Here is a 16,750-nt window from a genome sequence, read left to right on the forward strand (position 1 = left end):
CTCAGGCCGTGTCGCCGGAGGAGTACGAGGTGAGTCGCCTTCATCTACGAGACCAGAGTGTCTTCCTGGCTCTCCGGTTCGTTCGGGTTGAAAAAAAAGCAAGAAAACAAGTGTTCGATAAAAAAGATGAAACGGGCAACAAGAGAGATTATTTATTGAACGTTGATTAATTCTGTCCCCGTGCCGGCATCCGTAAATAAAAAATTGCTCTCTCGGATTCGCCGAGTTGAAAGAGTTTTCCCTTCGATTTATCTCCTCGTCGAAATACGCAAAATCAAAGCGTTTTTTTATGCCCAAATGGTCGTGGCGAATTCAACGGGATGATGACGCAAATAAAATGTGCACCGCATCAATGTGGCTGATGAGGCTCCATTCGTAAGTTTATATTTTTTCTTCTCTCTACCGATTTCACACTGCTCTATTGCCCCTCGTCGCTATACTCTCAGGACTTTTTCTCTGCGGGGGAAAAAAAACTTTTGCTCACACCTACCTCCAACTTTGCTTCTCCCCACAGACTCGACTTTTCACCTCCCTTTCTTTTCACCCCTTTTCACCTCTCAAAACCCTCCGCTCTCGGCTTCCGGTTTCGATATTTTTTACACTTTTTCTCCTCCCTCCCTCGCGCTCTCTCTCTCTCTCTCTCTCTCTCCTGTCAGCTCTCGGTGCAGGGTGGATGAAAAATCGCGATTGAAGCTTCTACGAAAATGTCTGTCAGCCTCGCCATTCCGGAGCTTCTTTTTCGGGCTCGTCGTCCAACACTTTTTCATTCGACTCTCAATTCTTCTCGAGTCGTTTTGACAGCTATGACTTTTCTCAGAATATCAAGGTCATTGGATCATTGTGTGTTCGTCACGCTCGTCCGCTTTTAACGTGGAATTGTGAAAAGCATGAAATAACGTAACTTCATCGAACATTTGAAATGATGAATGAAAATATGAAATTATTTTTTCTTTTTACTTTGAACTGTCACTCCGTCGCCCCTGTTTCTCAAGCGCTTCCGAGAACGTCGAGTTTCTCCGAGTTTGACGAATTTTTATTTTCATCTTTGGATTCATCCGAGGAGGCTAAATTCACTGCAAAAAGTATCAAAGATTTCGTCATTCGACGCGGAGCGACAGGAAATAAAATCTTTAAAATTATCATGAAAATCTTCGTCTCTCAGGGACGAGGAAACTGGGCAAAAAAATTGTTTTATTGATCAGCCGAATGGCAGATAAACTCGTACAGTGTTACGACTACGGTGATGTAATATTAATTTGAGCGTGGGAGACGAAGATCGTAGGGACAAGGGTTTGGGACTCGGCGCGGTGGAATCGATCGATCCGAGGATTCGAGCGGCAACGCGCTCGAACGAATTTCCTCCCTCGGAATTAGCATTTTTAATGGTTTTTCGCGAGCGCGAGTTTTGTCATTTCCGAAGTTGAGAACGGAAGTTGCGGTTTCCCTTTTTTTTTCAATCTCGAAGCGACGAGTGAAAATCGGAGCGGACAAAGAATGTCTGGATAATTGAAGCTTCGCGGTAGCTTTCGGTCAAAATTTTTTCGGTTTTTCTCCCAAAAAGTGAATTCTCTCGTTCGATTTGTTCGTTGGATACTCGGGAGGATGTGCGGGGGTTGGTGGACGGAGAACGAGTGGCGGCTAGTAACGATCGATAATCTCGAAACAGCGTGCTCGTAGCGAGCTCCGAGAGCGCCTGTTTCGCCGAATGACGAACTGGGTCAAATTCGATTATCCGCGCCACTGAAAAACTAATACTTGCCTTCCTCCCCGCCCTTATTTCGAGCTGATAAATTTCTCAATAAAATCGAAAACACTGCAGCGAATGCGAGTCGAGAAATTGAGACGAAACTCACCATTTTTATTCCGTTTACTCGTCACCCCCTTTTTCAACAATCACTCTTCGACTGCTTATTTCTTTTGGATACCTCTTCAAACGCGTATTCTTCAAAAATTTCATCAAACTCAAATATTCAAATATTTTTCAATTGAATTTTTAAATATTCGCGTTATTTTAAAAAAATTTAATTAAACAATTATATTGAAATTGTTGTATCGAAGAGTACAAATTTTCGATTCGTACCATCTCAACTGGCGCGATGAAAAATAAAATATATTGTAAATAAGAAATATGTTGACCGGTTGATTGGTAAGCCTCTTTTCATTTTTCGTGCCAAAACTGGTACGAGTCAATAAGTTACCAAAATACACGAAAGTTTCTTTCATTACATGAAAATTCCAAGCTTTACGGGATACTGGACTCTTTACGACGCTGAAGTTTGCAACGTTGGAGTTCAACGAAATGAACGAAAAAAATACTTATAATTCATTATTTTTTTATTTCACGAATTATTGATGTGGCTTGAAATATGATGAATTGGAAATTCGACAGGGAACAAAATTGGAGATTTACTGGAATTATTTGAGAGTTTTTTTAGACCATTTCGTTGGACTCCAACGTTGGAAACTTCAGCGTAATGACTCTTTTATCGAAATAAAACAAAATTCATTATTTCCAAAGGGATGAAAAACAAGGGTTGAGGCTGAAATTTTCACGTGGCATATAAAAGCTTGCAAGTGAAAAATCTGAAAAGTTGACCCCCCAACTCGTATCATTCGCCCCTTGGCAGGTAGCGAGTTTGTTTTAGTACTTCGATAAAAGAGCGTCCGCGGTCCGTGCTCTAAAAAACGTACATTTTTTATGTAATACAGTATAAAAACTTTTAATTGAAAAATTTAACAATTTCACCCCCTCAAGCCTCGATTTTCACCCCTTTCAAGGGCAGCAGCAAGGTGAAAACCCGTTAAATTATTATTCGACGATGAATTGAAAAACTCTTGAAAGTTGAATGCATCTTGCCGAATCGTTGATGCCGATAAGAAACGCCTGATTGTATTTTTAAAATGATTTTTCATCGTTGCGAAGTTATGAAAAACGCCCGACGACCCATCGGATCATGATCCGGCACTCGAATTAGTAGTCGAGATATGAGGAATTAAGAGAGAGAGAGAGAGAAGACGAGGCTCGAATTAGCATAAGCTCGCGGTGCGTGCTATCAGTTTTGGAATTCTCATTAGAATGATCCCATTCGAAACGGTGGTTGGAAACGGGCCTGAGAGAAGAGAGCTAGAAAAGGGGCAGGAGGCGGGGGAGTTATGGCAAGTGGGGGATATGATGAGACGAGGTTGAAAAAAGAGAAAAGAAAAGAAAGAGAACGCGCCAAGGGAAATCGATCTCGTTGCTTTTCTCCTGGCAAAGATCCTCGTGTGCTTTCGTCGCTTTGCATGGCATTATATCCGGAAAGGAAAATCAGCGTTTTCCCTAAACATCATTTCCTTGAGCTCCGATCAACCGAAATTTGCATTTTTATCGAAAATTTTAGTCTCCGGGAAACCAGAATTATTTGTCGACCGATTAATTTCAAAGGGCAAACTTGAAGGTTGTTTTCGTCGAACGCGCGATTGCCAGGTAAAATTCTAACGGAGGAAGCAATTATCCACGAAAAACTGCCGAGAAGTTTCTTCGTGAAACGCGAAAAATTTGATTTCGATGGTTTTATGAAAAATTCTTTTCTATCGATTCAACTTCAAACGGTATAATAGCACCAAAACGACTGCTCCGACCTAATTGTGTTCGTAGGGAAATTAATTTTCTACGAAAGCATATTCTTGTGGTTTTTGCGCGTGATTTTTTTCTCAATAGTTACGATACGATGATTCGAATAGCGTTCAAGTCCGGCGGAATAACCGAAAAATAAAACACTTTTGATCGACCAATGTTTCATTTCCCGAAGCATCGGTGCAGATTGAAAAACAACGAGTCGCGAATTCGAAATTGAATAATTACAATAGAATGATTGGAGAATTTTTTATATAATTATTTCGTTTGACTCGAAGGAAGATTTGGCGAGGCACGTGCGCGTTCGAGGATGAAGCGATTAATGCGATTTGAATTGTGACGCGTGCACAGAGGCCTCCCCCACACCAAGGTAGCCGTTAGAGGATGCACAAGCTAGCCAAGGGCCTGAAGAAGAAGAAAAAGTCGAAGAAGGGAAAGAAAGGAGCGGAGGAGGACGAGTTCGATCCGGAAGAGCTCGAGCGTTACAGGCGAGAGCGGGCGGAGGCCCAAGAGAAAGCAGCAGCAGCAGCGGCAGCAGCAGTCTTAGAGGGCGCCGGGGAGGAGGGGGAGGGAGAGGCGAAGACCGGCGGAGGATCATCGGGCGGTGCGGGTTCGGACGAGTGGCAAAAGTTCCAAGCGTTAACGGCCGGAGTAGATTCGATATTGAAGAAGACTCAGGGGGATTTGGACCGGATTAAATCGACTTCGTTTTTCCAAAGGAAGGCCCCGGTCGAGGACGAGAAACACAAGCAACAAAAAGTCGCCGAGGCGGTCGAGGAGGAAGCGCGGAACAAGGCGAAGCGGTGGGTCGGTTTCGACAAGGACGGTAATCCCATTGAAAAGGAAGCCGGTGGAAGCGGCGACGAGGAGGAACGAGCCAAGGGGAACAGCAGGGATAAACATCCGCTCGGACTCGGAGAGGGGGGCTTCGTCGATGTCCCGGAGGACGAGGAGGAGGACGATGACTCCGCCGAGGAGGACATTTTCGATACGACTTACGTCGACGTGCTCCAGAATATCGACGTACAATTAGCATACATACCGGAAAGCCCGACCCAGGAGGAGATCGGGGACGATCCCTTCGACACGAGCAACGCCGACAAGGTCCTCAAGACCGTCGACAAAAAGGGCAACAAGCTCGTCAGCCTCGGAAACGCGGTCGAAGTCCTCTCCGGGCGTATCGAGCACGTCAGCACCTGCAAAATCTCGAGAGCCCGGAAACCGCCGCGCACTCAAGACCTCCTGCTCGACGAAAACTTGGAAGAGACCGATACCCAAGGGGAAAACAACCTGACCGCCGGCGAGGCGCTCGACGTTGAGAAAACTCTACTCGACGACGACTCCGATCTTCCCGACATACCGGCGATCGACCTCGCCAAGCTACCTCCCCTCGCCCAAGCCTCCGCGACGCCCTCGAGCAACGACGAGCCTCACGGAGAAACGAGCGCTCGGAGCGACTTGGACATCTCCGAATTCGAGATCCTCAAGGAAAAAACGATCCTCGAAGAAATACCGGACTTGGACGAGGCCGAGTTCGACTTTAACGGCCCCGCCGATGAGCCCCCGCGCCTCGAGGAAGCCGACGATCCCTTCGGGACCAAAGACACCGACGAGCTCAACTTCGAAGCTGAGATAATCGAGGCGAGCTTCGAAGCCGCCAGTTTCGTCAACGAAGAGGATCCCTTCGATACCACCTTCGCCGAAAACATTTTACCGGGCAAAACCGAGCTCAAGTTCATCGAGAAAGAGCTCGAGGAATTACCGGCCTCCACCGAGGTCTCCATCTCCCTCACCGATCCAGCCGGATTGAAGAGGGACTACGAAACCGGCCTCCTAAGCTCGGATCCCTCGAGCAAATCCAACATCGAAAAGCAGCTGGTCGCCTCCGGCCCTGCCGAGAGCAGCCAAGACTTGTTGGGCGGCTCTTGTTCCGATCTCGCGCAATTGAGCGACCAACCGATAAAGCCCGCTGAGGAGCTTTCCTACGTCGATCCCTTCGATACTTCGGCCGTTTCTGAGCTGCCGCCGGGTCAGACGGAGCTCAAGTTCCTCGAGCGGGAGCTCCTCGGCGGCGATACCGGTAAGCTCCTCCGCGAGGCTTCCGAGACTCTCGACGACGACGATTTTGATCCGAGAAAGGAAGAGACGAAGGCTGCCCCACCCCCGAGACCAACGAGCCAACCGAAGCCGAGCTTCCAAGTGATTTTCGAGCCCGAGCGAGTCGTCGCCGAGGGAGAAGAGGCTCCGCCGAGCGGGCCCCGCGGCAGGAAACCATCGAGACCCGAAGTCCTTGGACTTGTGGCCGGCAAAACCGTGAACTTCGAGTTACCCACGCCCTCGAAACGTCCCGATCTGCTGCAGACGAGCGACGAAGAGAAGTCAGTGGCTTCGACGAAGCCTCTGACTCCTTATTACTCGCAAAAGTCGTTGGAGGAGGCGTTACCCGAAGATCGGGAGGCCGAGGAGGAGCGCGACGTCGATCCGTTCGACACGAGTTTCGTCGGCAAAGTAGCTCCAGGCAAAACCGAGCTGAGGCTCATCGAGTCGGAGCTCCTGACGAAGCAGGAACCTTCCAAGTTGAAGCACAGTTTGAGCGACCACAAATTCGACCCGAGGTCAGGCCTCGAGGCCGCAAAGGCGGAGCCCCGGAAAGGCAGAAGGCGAAGCGACTTTGGAACCGGCCTCGCCAACAGGCCGAACAGCATCAAAGAACCGGGAGCTTCTCTCATCGAGGAATACGAAGTCTCGGCGAAGCCGCCCTCCGTTTACGAGGTCAACGAAGCCGCTCATAGAAAAACCACCGAAATCAAGAGACAAGAGAGCATCCTCGACGCGGAGGTCGAAGTAGACGCGAAACCTCTGACGCCCCGGGTCGAGACGAGGACTCTCGAGGACATCTCCTACGTCGATCCCTTCGACACTTCCATAGCGACGAACATTTTGCCGGGGAAAGCCGAGCTCAAGTTGCTGGAGAGCGAATTGAGCGAATTGCCCTCGGAGCCCCAACCGATCAGGTTCAACAGGATCGACCTTGAGCGAGTCTCCGCGAAGCCGGTCACCAGCCTCGAGGACGAGGACGACTTCGACCCCCGAGCCGGAGAGACCGAGACCAAATTGACCGCCGACATCTTGTCGCTCGACGAGCAACAGGGCCCCGGTGACAAGGTGCTCACGCCTCTGCACAATAATCGACTCGGCTTCCCCGTCGACGATAACGCCGACCCGTTTGACACGAGCTTCGCGAGTATCGGGCCCGGCAAAACCGAGCTGAAGCTTTTGGAGTCCGAACTGATGGACGAGTAGGCCGAGTCCGCGAGGAAGACGTTATAAACAGTTTCGCTTGGGCGGCTCAACGAGACGAGGCTCGCCAACGAGAACGTTCCAAAAGATGGCGTCCAAGGGAGGAGGAAACCCGTTCCTCGTGGACGACTACCCGGCTGAGCCTGATCCGGCTCAGCAGGCTTCGAATCCGTTCCTCCAGGACTTGGTCGACACTACCGGCTCGACGGCCGGAGGAGAAAATCCGTTTCTCAATTTCTCCGGGGAAGCGACGGCGTACGAGCCCCCCCCAACGGGCGGCGACTCGACAAACCCATTCGCCTTTTTCGGAGTCGAACCACCCGAGGAGAAACCGTTTTCGGAGGCCGGAGGAGCCCCCCCTCCGACGACCAATTTCTTCGGCCTCGAAGAAACCCCGGCGGCACCGGAACCCGTCGTCGTCGTCCACCAGGATCTCTTCGTAACCGAGGACTCCCCGAAATCCGAAGCCCCCGGCATCTTCGGTGAGCCCCTCGAGGCCGAAAAACCCGCGGCACCGGTTGCACCTGCCGTCGCCAACAAGAACAAACCGACACCGGCGCGACCGCCACCGCCCCCGAGACCGCATCCGCCTCTGCCGCCGAAGAACACGAAAGATCTCATCCTCTCGGTGACCGGCGCTCTCGACGCGACCTCCAACCACCTGCTGGATCGTCTCCAGGCCACCCGGACACCGAGCCCGACCCTCATGCACTCCCCGTCGCCGACCCCGGAGCACAGCTTCGCCGATCTCCTCGACGTCGACTCCAACGTCCCCGATCTCATCCCCGACGACACCGGACAAGTCCTCACCTCCAAAAACCAGGACATCATGGACCTCTTCGACGTATCCAACAGCCAAACTTCGGGCATGTTTTCCGCCGCCGGTATCGGCCTCGATACCACCACACAACTCGTTTCCAGCACCGAAACCACTTCCGCTACCGGTTTTGTCGACGCGACCGCCCCCGTTGAGGAAAACCCCTTCGACCTTGGCGCCGAAGAACCGCAGATCGTTACGGACACTCAGGATTACGCTGAGGCTTCGGTCTCCGTCGACAGCGATCTCGTACCCGGGCCCGATGAGAAGAGGCTTTCGCTCGATGCCGAGGTCGCAGCGTCGTTTTCGGGTAAGCCGGGACTCCCCGTTGGACCAGCGCACTCCCGAATTCTCTTCACATTGTTTTTCTCGCTTGTTTCAGTCGCCGAAACGATCGGAGCGACTGTGCCGCCGGTATCTTCCGGTTACGTAACGACCGCCTCCGAGTCCCAGCATTTGTTTTCGGTTCCGGATACGAGCACCGTTGCCACGACCGTGACGGCCCAGAGTTCCATAGAATTGCCGAGCACCGAAGCTCCGTTCGCGTCGACCGCTCCGGCCGGGATTTTCGGGCCCGATTCCATATTCAACGGTGCCGAGACGACGAACCCGATCGTACCGGGCGAGCCGAGCAACGTTTTCGCCTCCGATTTGCTGGCCGACTTTTCGAAACCTGACGAAATCGTGGACGGACTCGCTTCCACGAGCCCGGTAACCGGGGCCGAATTCCCAATCGGCGATGCCTACCGGAACGAAGAACTCGAGAATTTTGCAGCCACGACGAGAAACGCCGTGAGTACGGACGACGCTTTCGACGCTTTTGCCTCGAAATTCGAGCAGGCCGCCGAACCCGAAGCCTCCGGTGATCCCTTTTTCGACGCTTTTGGGGGCGGCCAAGTCGCCATGGACACTTCGAGCGACGGTAAAATTTTCTCTCGATTCGTTCGCCCGGATCGCGAGCTCCGAACTTTCTCGAAGCAATTACCAATTTTCAATTGTTTTTACCTTGCAGTTTGGGGCGACTCGTCGGCGGCTGGATCCGAAACCGCCGCAGCCGGATTCGGAGAAAACGAAGGCTTCGATTCGTTCTTAAGCATGACGGCGCCACCCCAACAGGAACACAAAATCCGGAGAACCGATTCCGGCGATTCGGACGACGCGCCGGACTTCACCGTTTTTATCAAGCAAGTCCAGTGACGATTTTTCACGAATTTTTCAATTTCACGAGTAATTTAACCGGGAAATTACGAAGAAGAAACGCGAAACGATTGAAATTCCCCTTTTTCTTCTCCAGGCCGAAGGAAGGTGATCACGGAGCAGTGTTGGAAGGTGGTCCAGTTCCGGTTTTGGCGCCGCCGCCGAAAAGCCCTCAGAATTCGGCTTACAACGATTCCTCGCCGCGTTTCAATCCCTTCGACAAATCGGCCGGATTCGCGCAGGAAGCTGTTCTGCCTGCGGAAAGCGCGCAGACCGGCGAGCTCGCGAGAACCGATTCGCAGGTGACTTTCGAGCCCGAATATCCGCGAATCAACCTCGAATCGGTGAGCCGATAACGTCAATTGCGAATTTCAGGAAACTCCGCCGACCCCTCTCTTCGACGAAGACGTCAGTCAGCCTCTGGAGGACTTTCCCCGAGTTACTTACACCGGCGACGGTTGGGAGATGCAACTGAGACAGCCGAACAAGAAAAAAATAACCGGCCAGAGATTCTGGAAGAAGATTTTCATCCGTTTGGTCTACCAGGCCGACAGCCCCGTTCTCCAGCTCTTCAACAACAAAGACGACAAAGATCCCTTCCAGGAATTGCCTCTCCTCGCTTGCTATTCCGTCTCCGAAATCGCTGCCCAACAATTCGACCAATACGGCAAAATCTTCACGGTCAAACTCCAATACATTTTCTACAAAGAACGACCCGGCGTCAGACCGGGTCAGGTCACCAAGGCCGAGAGACTCACCAACAAATTGAGTCAATTCGCTGCCTACGCGATTCAAGGGGATTACCAGGGTGTCAAGGAATTCGGCAGCGATCTCAAGAAACTTGGACTTCCGGTTGAGCACGCACCGCAGGTACCGCGCGTTCTTCCAAATACTTGCAAACTTCCCATCGCCGAGAGGAGGTCTCTCTCCTTTCAATAATTATTCATTCATTACCGTGATAATAAACTCGTCGCAGATCTCGCAACTCTTCAAACTGGGCTCGCAACAGTACGAGGACATGAAACAATTTTCGTGCGCCATAGAGGAAGCTCTCTTCAGACTGTCGGCTCACAGAGACCGGGCCTTGACTTACAAAATGGAAGAAGTTCAGATAAGCGTCGTCGACGAAGTTTACGTCGAGCAGAACGCCGAGGGATTCGTAGAGAAACAGATTGCGCGAGTTCGACTATTTTTCTTAGGCTTTTTGACAGGTGAATTACCGACCGACTCGCTTGCCATCGCCTTTTAAGTCACTTTTTAAATAAAGTTTAAACACAAAACGTTTAAAGTTTCTTCAAAGTCTTGGCAATCGAATACGATTTTTAAGTATAATTTGAGTTTGTTATTTTAAAAAATTGATGCAACTCTATTTCATTTTGACGAAAGGAATGCCCGACGTCGAGTTGGGCATCAATGACATGTGGCGCCAGGGCAAAGAGGTCGTTGGAAGACACGACATAATTCCAGTAGTTACGGAAGAATGGATCAGACTGGAGAACGTGGAATTCCACTCGTGCGTGCAGCAAGACGAGTACGAAAAATCGAGGATTATCAAGTGAGTTTATGCAGCCAGAAACCATGATTCCTCATCTTGTCAGTTTTGGTTTTTCACTAATATTTTTTCATCAAATGACTTTTGCATCGAATGCACTGATAAATTAGTGGGAATTAAAATCGAGTGTCTTCCTTCTGCCTGTTTCAATCCTTTCGAAAAGTTTAACAGCTAATATTTGAATGACGAATTCTTTGAATTACTGCCACGTTTAATCCTCCTCGTTCGACTTTCATTTATACTTGTTCGCTCTTAACACGCGCAAAGGTTCAAGCCACCCGATGCATGCTACATCGAACTAATGAGGTTCCGGGTCAGGCCACCCAAGAATCGGGAACTTCCGCTTCAGCTCAAGGCTGTCATGTGCGTCACCGGAAACAAGGTAAGTTCTTCAAGGCCCCTGCCTTTTTCAGCATCTTGACGTGCGTCCACTTGACGCGCGTTTCTCCATTACTTTTTTTTCATCCATCCTTTCGACGTTTGTCAAAGCGTTTGACAGCCAAATAAAAATCAAATTTTTCTAAGAATCATTTGACACCGTTTCAAAAATAAATTTTCAATGGTATTAGAAATAATAATTTTGGACTCTGCCGGCAGGTGGAGCTCAGGGCCGATATTCTGGTGCCGGGTTTCGCCTCGCGGAAACTCGGTCAAGTACCGTGCGAGGACGTGGTCGTAAGATTTCCAATTCCAGAGTGTTGGATATATTTATTCCGGGTGGAGAAGCACTTCAGATACGGTTCAGTCAAGTCGGCGCATCGGAGAACCGGCAAAATAAAAGGAATCGAGAGATTCCTCGGAGCCGTTGACACTCTGGAGCCCCAGCTGATGGAAGTGACTTCCGGTCAGGCGAAATACGAGCATCAGCATCGCGCCATCGTTTGGAGGATGCCAAGATTGCCCAAAGAAGGCCAAGGTAATTATTCGAAATGGGTAAATAAATAATGTCAAAAGAAATAATAAAATATTAATGTTGGTTGAAAGGTGCCTACACGACGCACGGATTGGTATGTAGAATGGCGCTAACGTCCTACGACCAAATACCGGAAAACCTCGCCGAATACGCGTACGTGGAGTTCACGATGCCAGCGACGCAAGTTTCCCATACGACTGCGAGGAGCGTCAGTCTCCAGAACAGTGACAGTGACGCTCCGCCCGAAAAATACGTGAGAAACCTTTCGAGACACGAATACAGGTACGCGCTAAATCGATTCCGTACTACGGAGATTTAAATTTCGAGAAAAATTCAAAAAATCAATGAAAAATCGATTTTTCCTTTCTTCTGGTGAAAAAAAAAAACAAATAACACTCAATTTTTAATTGGATCCGGTGAAGGGTCGGAATCGAGCACACGCAGGGCGAGGGTCCGGGTGCGTACGTCGCCGCGACCAAGAAGATACCCGAGGCGACACCGGAAGTGCACGAAGAAGTGCCGGAGCCGGGGCACGCGGAATCGGACTCGGACTCTTCGGAGTAAAAGAATAAAAACCAACGAAAAGTAAGAGGTGAACCTTTTGCGAGGAAAGTTGCGCCGTCAGACGTTCCATGATAAATCAGACACGAAAAAACAAGAGAAAAAGTACCGAACGACCGAGTCACGGATTTCAAAAGTTTCAAAATAGCGTTACAAAAACTGTTATGATGCAACGTGTAAATGCTGGAGGAATTATGCGAATAAGGGAGCCGTATTATAAGCCGGAGGATTTATTTTTAAGGAAGGACAATACGAATTTTATTTCGTTCGATTTTCCGTACACGATAGTCTTAGATATAAACTAACCAAGTAAGAATATATTGTTGCAAAGCAGAAAATACTAACGGATTGTCCGTGTCGAGATTTTTTTTCAAACACGTTTCAAAGGCCGACCGACGATTCGTTTCCATCGCGAAACAACCCTTCGCATTTAACTCCGTTGACTTCGAGATTTTTTTGCCACGCCGATGCCTTCTTTTTCTTCAATCGGCGCTCCAATTTATTTGACCAAAATAGTGCAATGTTCCAAAAATTTAGTTTATCAAATTCTCAATATTTTCAAACTTTTAACTTTCCTTGAATTCCATCATTTGAATCCCACCGCTTCGCTGCTCGCTGTCCCCGTTCCTGCTGGGAGCACTTCTCCGGAGTGTTCTCCATAACCAAGAGTCAGCACACACGCACCACCGTCGGTAGAAAAATGCTCTGAATTTTAGTCCATTTTTTTTCACGATCAAAAAAAAAGTCCCTCCGTTCATCCCTGACGACTAATTTTCTTATGGCTTGCCAAATCATAATTATTGATCTCATGACTTTAAGCTAGTCGGTGTGTGAATGAGTGTGAAAAAATATATAAATTCAGACAAAACTCGTGCATATCTTATCGTTTGAAGAGCTGCAGATGTTTTACGCCATGTTATCTAGTCGATTTTTATCATAGATTATTGTTGTTATGATTGAAACAATAATTAGCGACGTACGTGACTAAAAGGAGATATGAAAATGTAATTATTCCAAGTTCCAGTACTAAGTATACGGATGAATACACGATTACATTAACAATAAACAGAAATTTGAAAAGTTGTGTGCATAATAATAATAATAATAATAATAATAATAATGATGATGATGATGATGATGATGATAATAATCATTACTGGTAATAATAATAATGAAATAATGAATAACGACGAATTGACACGATTCGTTGACATACTAATATTGAAAGAAATATAAATACTAATAATTGTAACAACAATAATAATTACGGTGAGGTAAGAATTTGCGATACGATCGTAAAGTAATTGAACAAATGAATAATTAGTTAAGGAAGAAAGTAAATAAGTTTCATTTAAATATTGAGCTTTTTAGTTGACAAAACATGTCACGTTTATCGAGATTCTGAAAAGAACCCCAGCAAAGGCCAAAGATATACAGCTATTGAAAAATAAAAGGATGATCGCGTCCTGGTTTAAAAATACGTGTATATGAACGAATATTCTTGAGTCACGTCTAGTCTTAATTAGTATAAGAAAAAATAAAATCGAAACATGATAATATACAATTTGTTTGTCGTTATGAAAAATATTGTCACACGTCAGACGATGATTATTCTTAAAAACAAAATAACGATTCGTTTGCATTCGGGAAGTTTTGATTCATTGATTTATCAGATTTTGCAAATATTATTTTTTTCAAAATCAGTTGAAAAACATTGTAACCGTTTCGTCGATGGGCTCTGGCCTCATAATTCAATGAAAACATGACAGTTTTAATGGTTTATCGAATGTTGAAAAATTAGGGTAAATATCGTTCGAGGGAGAGATTACTACTGTAGAAAGCATTAAAAATAGTGTGTAAATTAGTCGTAATAATCTAGTCATCTAAGTCGAGTCAATCTCGATCTAGTGGTAAGTTTCATTTTTGTTATTTATTTTTTATTTTAAACATTTGATCGTCCTGCGAAGGACACGAGGAGTGAGGTACTAGTCCCTAGTTTGTAAGGAAATGAAGAAACGTCGTTCACCGATGAATGCGACGCTGCTGTTGAAAATCGTGTAATAATGTCAGTGTGCTGTAAACGTGTGCTCGTTTTCACGTGAGAATGTTTTCGCTCTTCAATGTCTTCTTTTCGTAAAAGATCGTTCTGTTCGACATTCTGCCACGAGTTATATTATCATTTTTATGCGTTTGAGGACAGTGACAAGCAAAACGTTGATGAACGAGCTTTCATTCGTTCGCGAGGAGTGTGGAATTAGCTGTAAGCAATTCGTCGTTGGTTGAACGAAAATGTCGGTCTTTGAAACGGATCCAAGGTCGGATGGACAATTTTTTTTTTTTTTCTGACGATGGGAGGAGAAATAAATGAATTATTAATTCATCGAACTTGAGGGGCAAGAAATTCGATCGATGCTCGAACTAAACATTTCTCTTCGTGTTACAAAACTCATGGAATTTGTGAAAAAAACGATTTTTTTGTAATTTCTGTAGCTTCGAAATTTTGTTATCCGAAAAATCCAATTGTATTCGAAACATCTTCATTCTTCACTAGATCGAATAATTGCAAGCTTGAAAGTTCGATGTTCGCAGCTCGTGATCTCATATTCCACAAATAAACACCCGAAATATTGATGTAAGGTGCATGTATAGAGGGTTAAATAAAAATTAAAAATTAAACGACGAAATTTCGAATATATGCGAGTTCATTGACTGAACGATTAATTAGGTCAATCAAAGGGTGTTTCGAAGCTCGTTCGGAACTTCGTTTCGACGAGCTTTTTAGGTCTCCGATCTTTCGGTGTTTTGTTTCAGTCACTTGCGCCCAAAAGAAAGAAAGAAAAAAAACGATGAAATTCGTTGTGCAACAGGCCAGAAAATCGAGGTCGAAACTCTAGTCGTTTTATTTTAAGTATTTGATGAATGTCTTGTACATTTTATTGCGACTACCGTGGCTCGGTCAGCCGTCGTCGCGTGTGCTTCGGAGGAGGAGACTCCGAGCTCCCGAGGATTCGTGACAAAAAGTCAGAGCTCGATAGGAAAGGGGAAAATCCTCAAAACAAAGAAAAGCTTATCCAATTATTCTTTTTTTCTTTTTGAAAAATCGATTATATCAACGATCGCAATAAATAAAAGTGACAAGAATTGTTGAATCGCGTAATGAGCAAAGAAAAGACGATTGTGGGTCCGAATTTTGGCTGCATTCCGTTGGTAAAGGCAAAAAATAATTAACAAAATTCACAATAAGTTAATGTAAAAAATAAATAAGAGTGATAATGGCATAAAGTTTTGAGACTGAAGGTCGGCAGATTTTTGTTTCGCGAGACTTGGCGAAACCAACGGTGGATTGTCCAGATACCACGTATACACATACACACACACGCACGCACGCGCGAACTTACGAAAAACGTCGGCAAAGTTGAGTGATGATAATGAAAAAAAAAGTGTCATACGAAGAGAAAATTCGATGACAGAACGAAGCATTTTTTAAATTGTAGATCCACGAATGTTTCCGTTGTTATTAGTTGAGACTCGAATTCACTTTAGTGAGAAACGTAACCTCGAACATTCCTTGCGCGAACAGTTGTAGCTTTGTTTGGTTAGAAAAACATTCCGAGGATAGACGCGTCGACGGGGTTCAAAAGTCGCAAAATACCTGAGAAACCCGAATCCCGTCGATTTCCAATCGAAAAATGATCATTTCCATTAATCATACGTACAGAATGCTCCGAGCGTTGGCCGAATTTTTGTAGACTGATCGCAGACCGCGTTATTCCGAAGAGAAAAGTTTTCGGGTATTTTTTTTCTCTACCACTCGGCGGACTCGGCGTGTAGCGGGATATCGATGTGGAAGGGCGACCAGCCAATCCGGTGCGACGACAGCTCTCGCAACTGTCGAGGCCAGGGATTGGCTATCGCTCATCAGTTGACAAAAATCTCGAACGGCACGTCCGAGGTGAAAACGACAAAGGACTTTTCTCTTCAGAATTTCACGATCTTCGAGTCTGTGAACTCACGAGCTTGGTATTGGCAAAATTCTGTGTAACAAGTATACTACAAATATATTAAACATATTATAAATAATGAAAAAAAAGTACTGAACATCAGCACGCGTAGAGTGCGTGTGTGCAAGCAGTGAAAAAAGGAATCGACATAAACACCTCTAGAAAACAAAAACGTATGTAAAATAGGCTTAAGGCGCACGTAAATATACATAAATATATATAAATCTATATATACACATATAAATATAGAGTGTATGCTACGATAATGGGAAACAAAAAGAAAATGTGAAAGAACGAGAATATCAATGATCATGTGTGTGTATTATAATTCCTGGGGAGCACTGTAGAGAATTGTGTGGAAAATATAGAAACGTGAATATTCGGGAGCAAACGAAAGAAAGGAAGGGAAAAAAAGAGAGAATAAAATTTGAAAATGAATTATGAAAATCTGTAATACTGTTTAGCTTATGAAACGAAACAGATTCTATGTATCGGAGAATAACATGAAATTGTTTAAGCAATTACTTTCGAGCAGACCTCAATTCTACGATCCAGAATCACTCCTTTCCCATTTCATCGAATTTTTTACCGTTGTACAGTGTATATTGAGAAGACTCTCTTGAGTCTCGAACGAAGAATTTGTTGGATTTTTTCAGTTTTTTTTTTTTACATCTTTCATATCAAATAATGCGATGTGACTTTAAAAAAAATTCTTCTCCACACTTTTTTTTCTCATCGATCGTTCTAATGGCATTTCTAACCAAAAGTTTTCTTCAAAGGACTTGTGGAAAAT

General features: G+C 46.1%; 1 protein-coding gene across 1 annotated transcript; it reads left to right on the top strand.

The window, feature by feature from the left end:
- Positions 1 to 16,481, top strand: LOC122416334 (protein stoned-B-like). The gene is given in 13 exon segments (XM_043429165.1): positions 1 to 375; positions 3,968 to 6,911; positions 6,913 to 8,043; positions 8,116 to 8,655; positions 8,746 to 8,917; positions 9,028 to 9,232; positions 9,306 to 9,800; positions 9,907 to 10,141; positions 10,317 to 10,485; positions 10,750 to 10,864; positions 11,080 to 11,398; positions 11,467 to 11,677; positions 11,818 to 16,481. Coding segments are annotated over 12 exon segments (6,645 nt in total). The 5' UTR covers positions 1 to 375; positions 3,968 to 4,000; the 3' UTR covers positions 11,960 to 16,481.
- Positions 16,482 to 16,750: the final 269 nt, after the last annotated feature.

Source organism: Venturia canescens, chromosome 9, assembly GCF_019457755.1.
Source record: "Venturia canescens isolate UGA chromosome 9, ASM1945775v1, whole genome shotgun sequence".
NCBI classification, from domain to species: Eukaryota; Metazoa; Arthropoda; class Insecta; order Hymenoptera; family Ichneumonidae; genus Venturia; species Venturia canescens.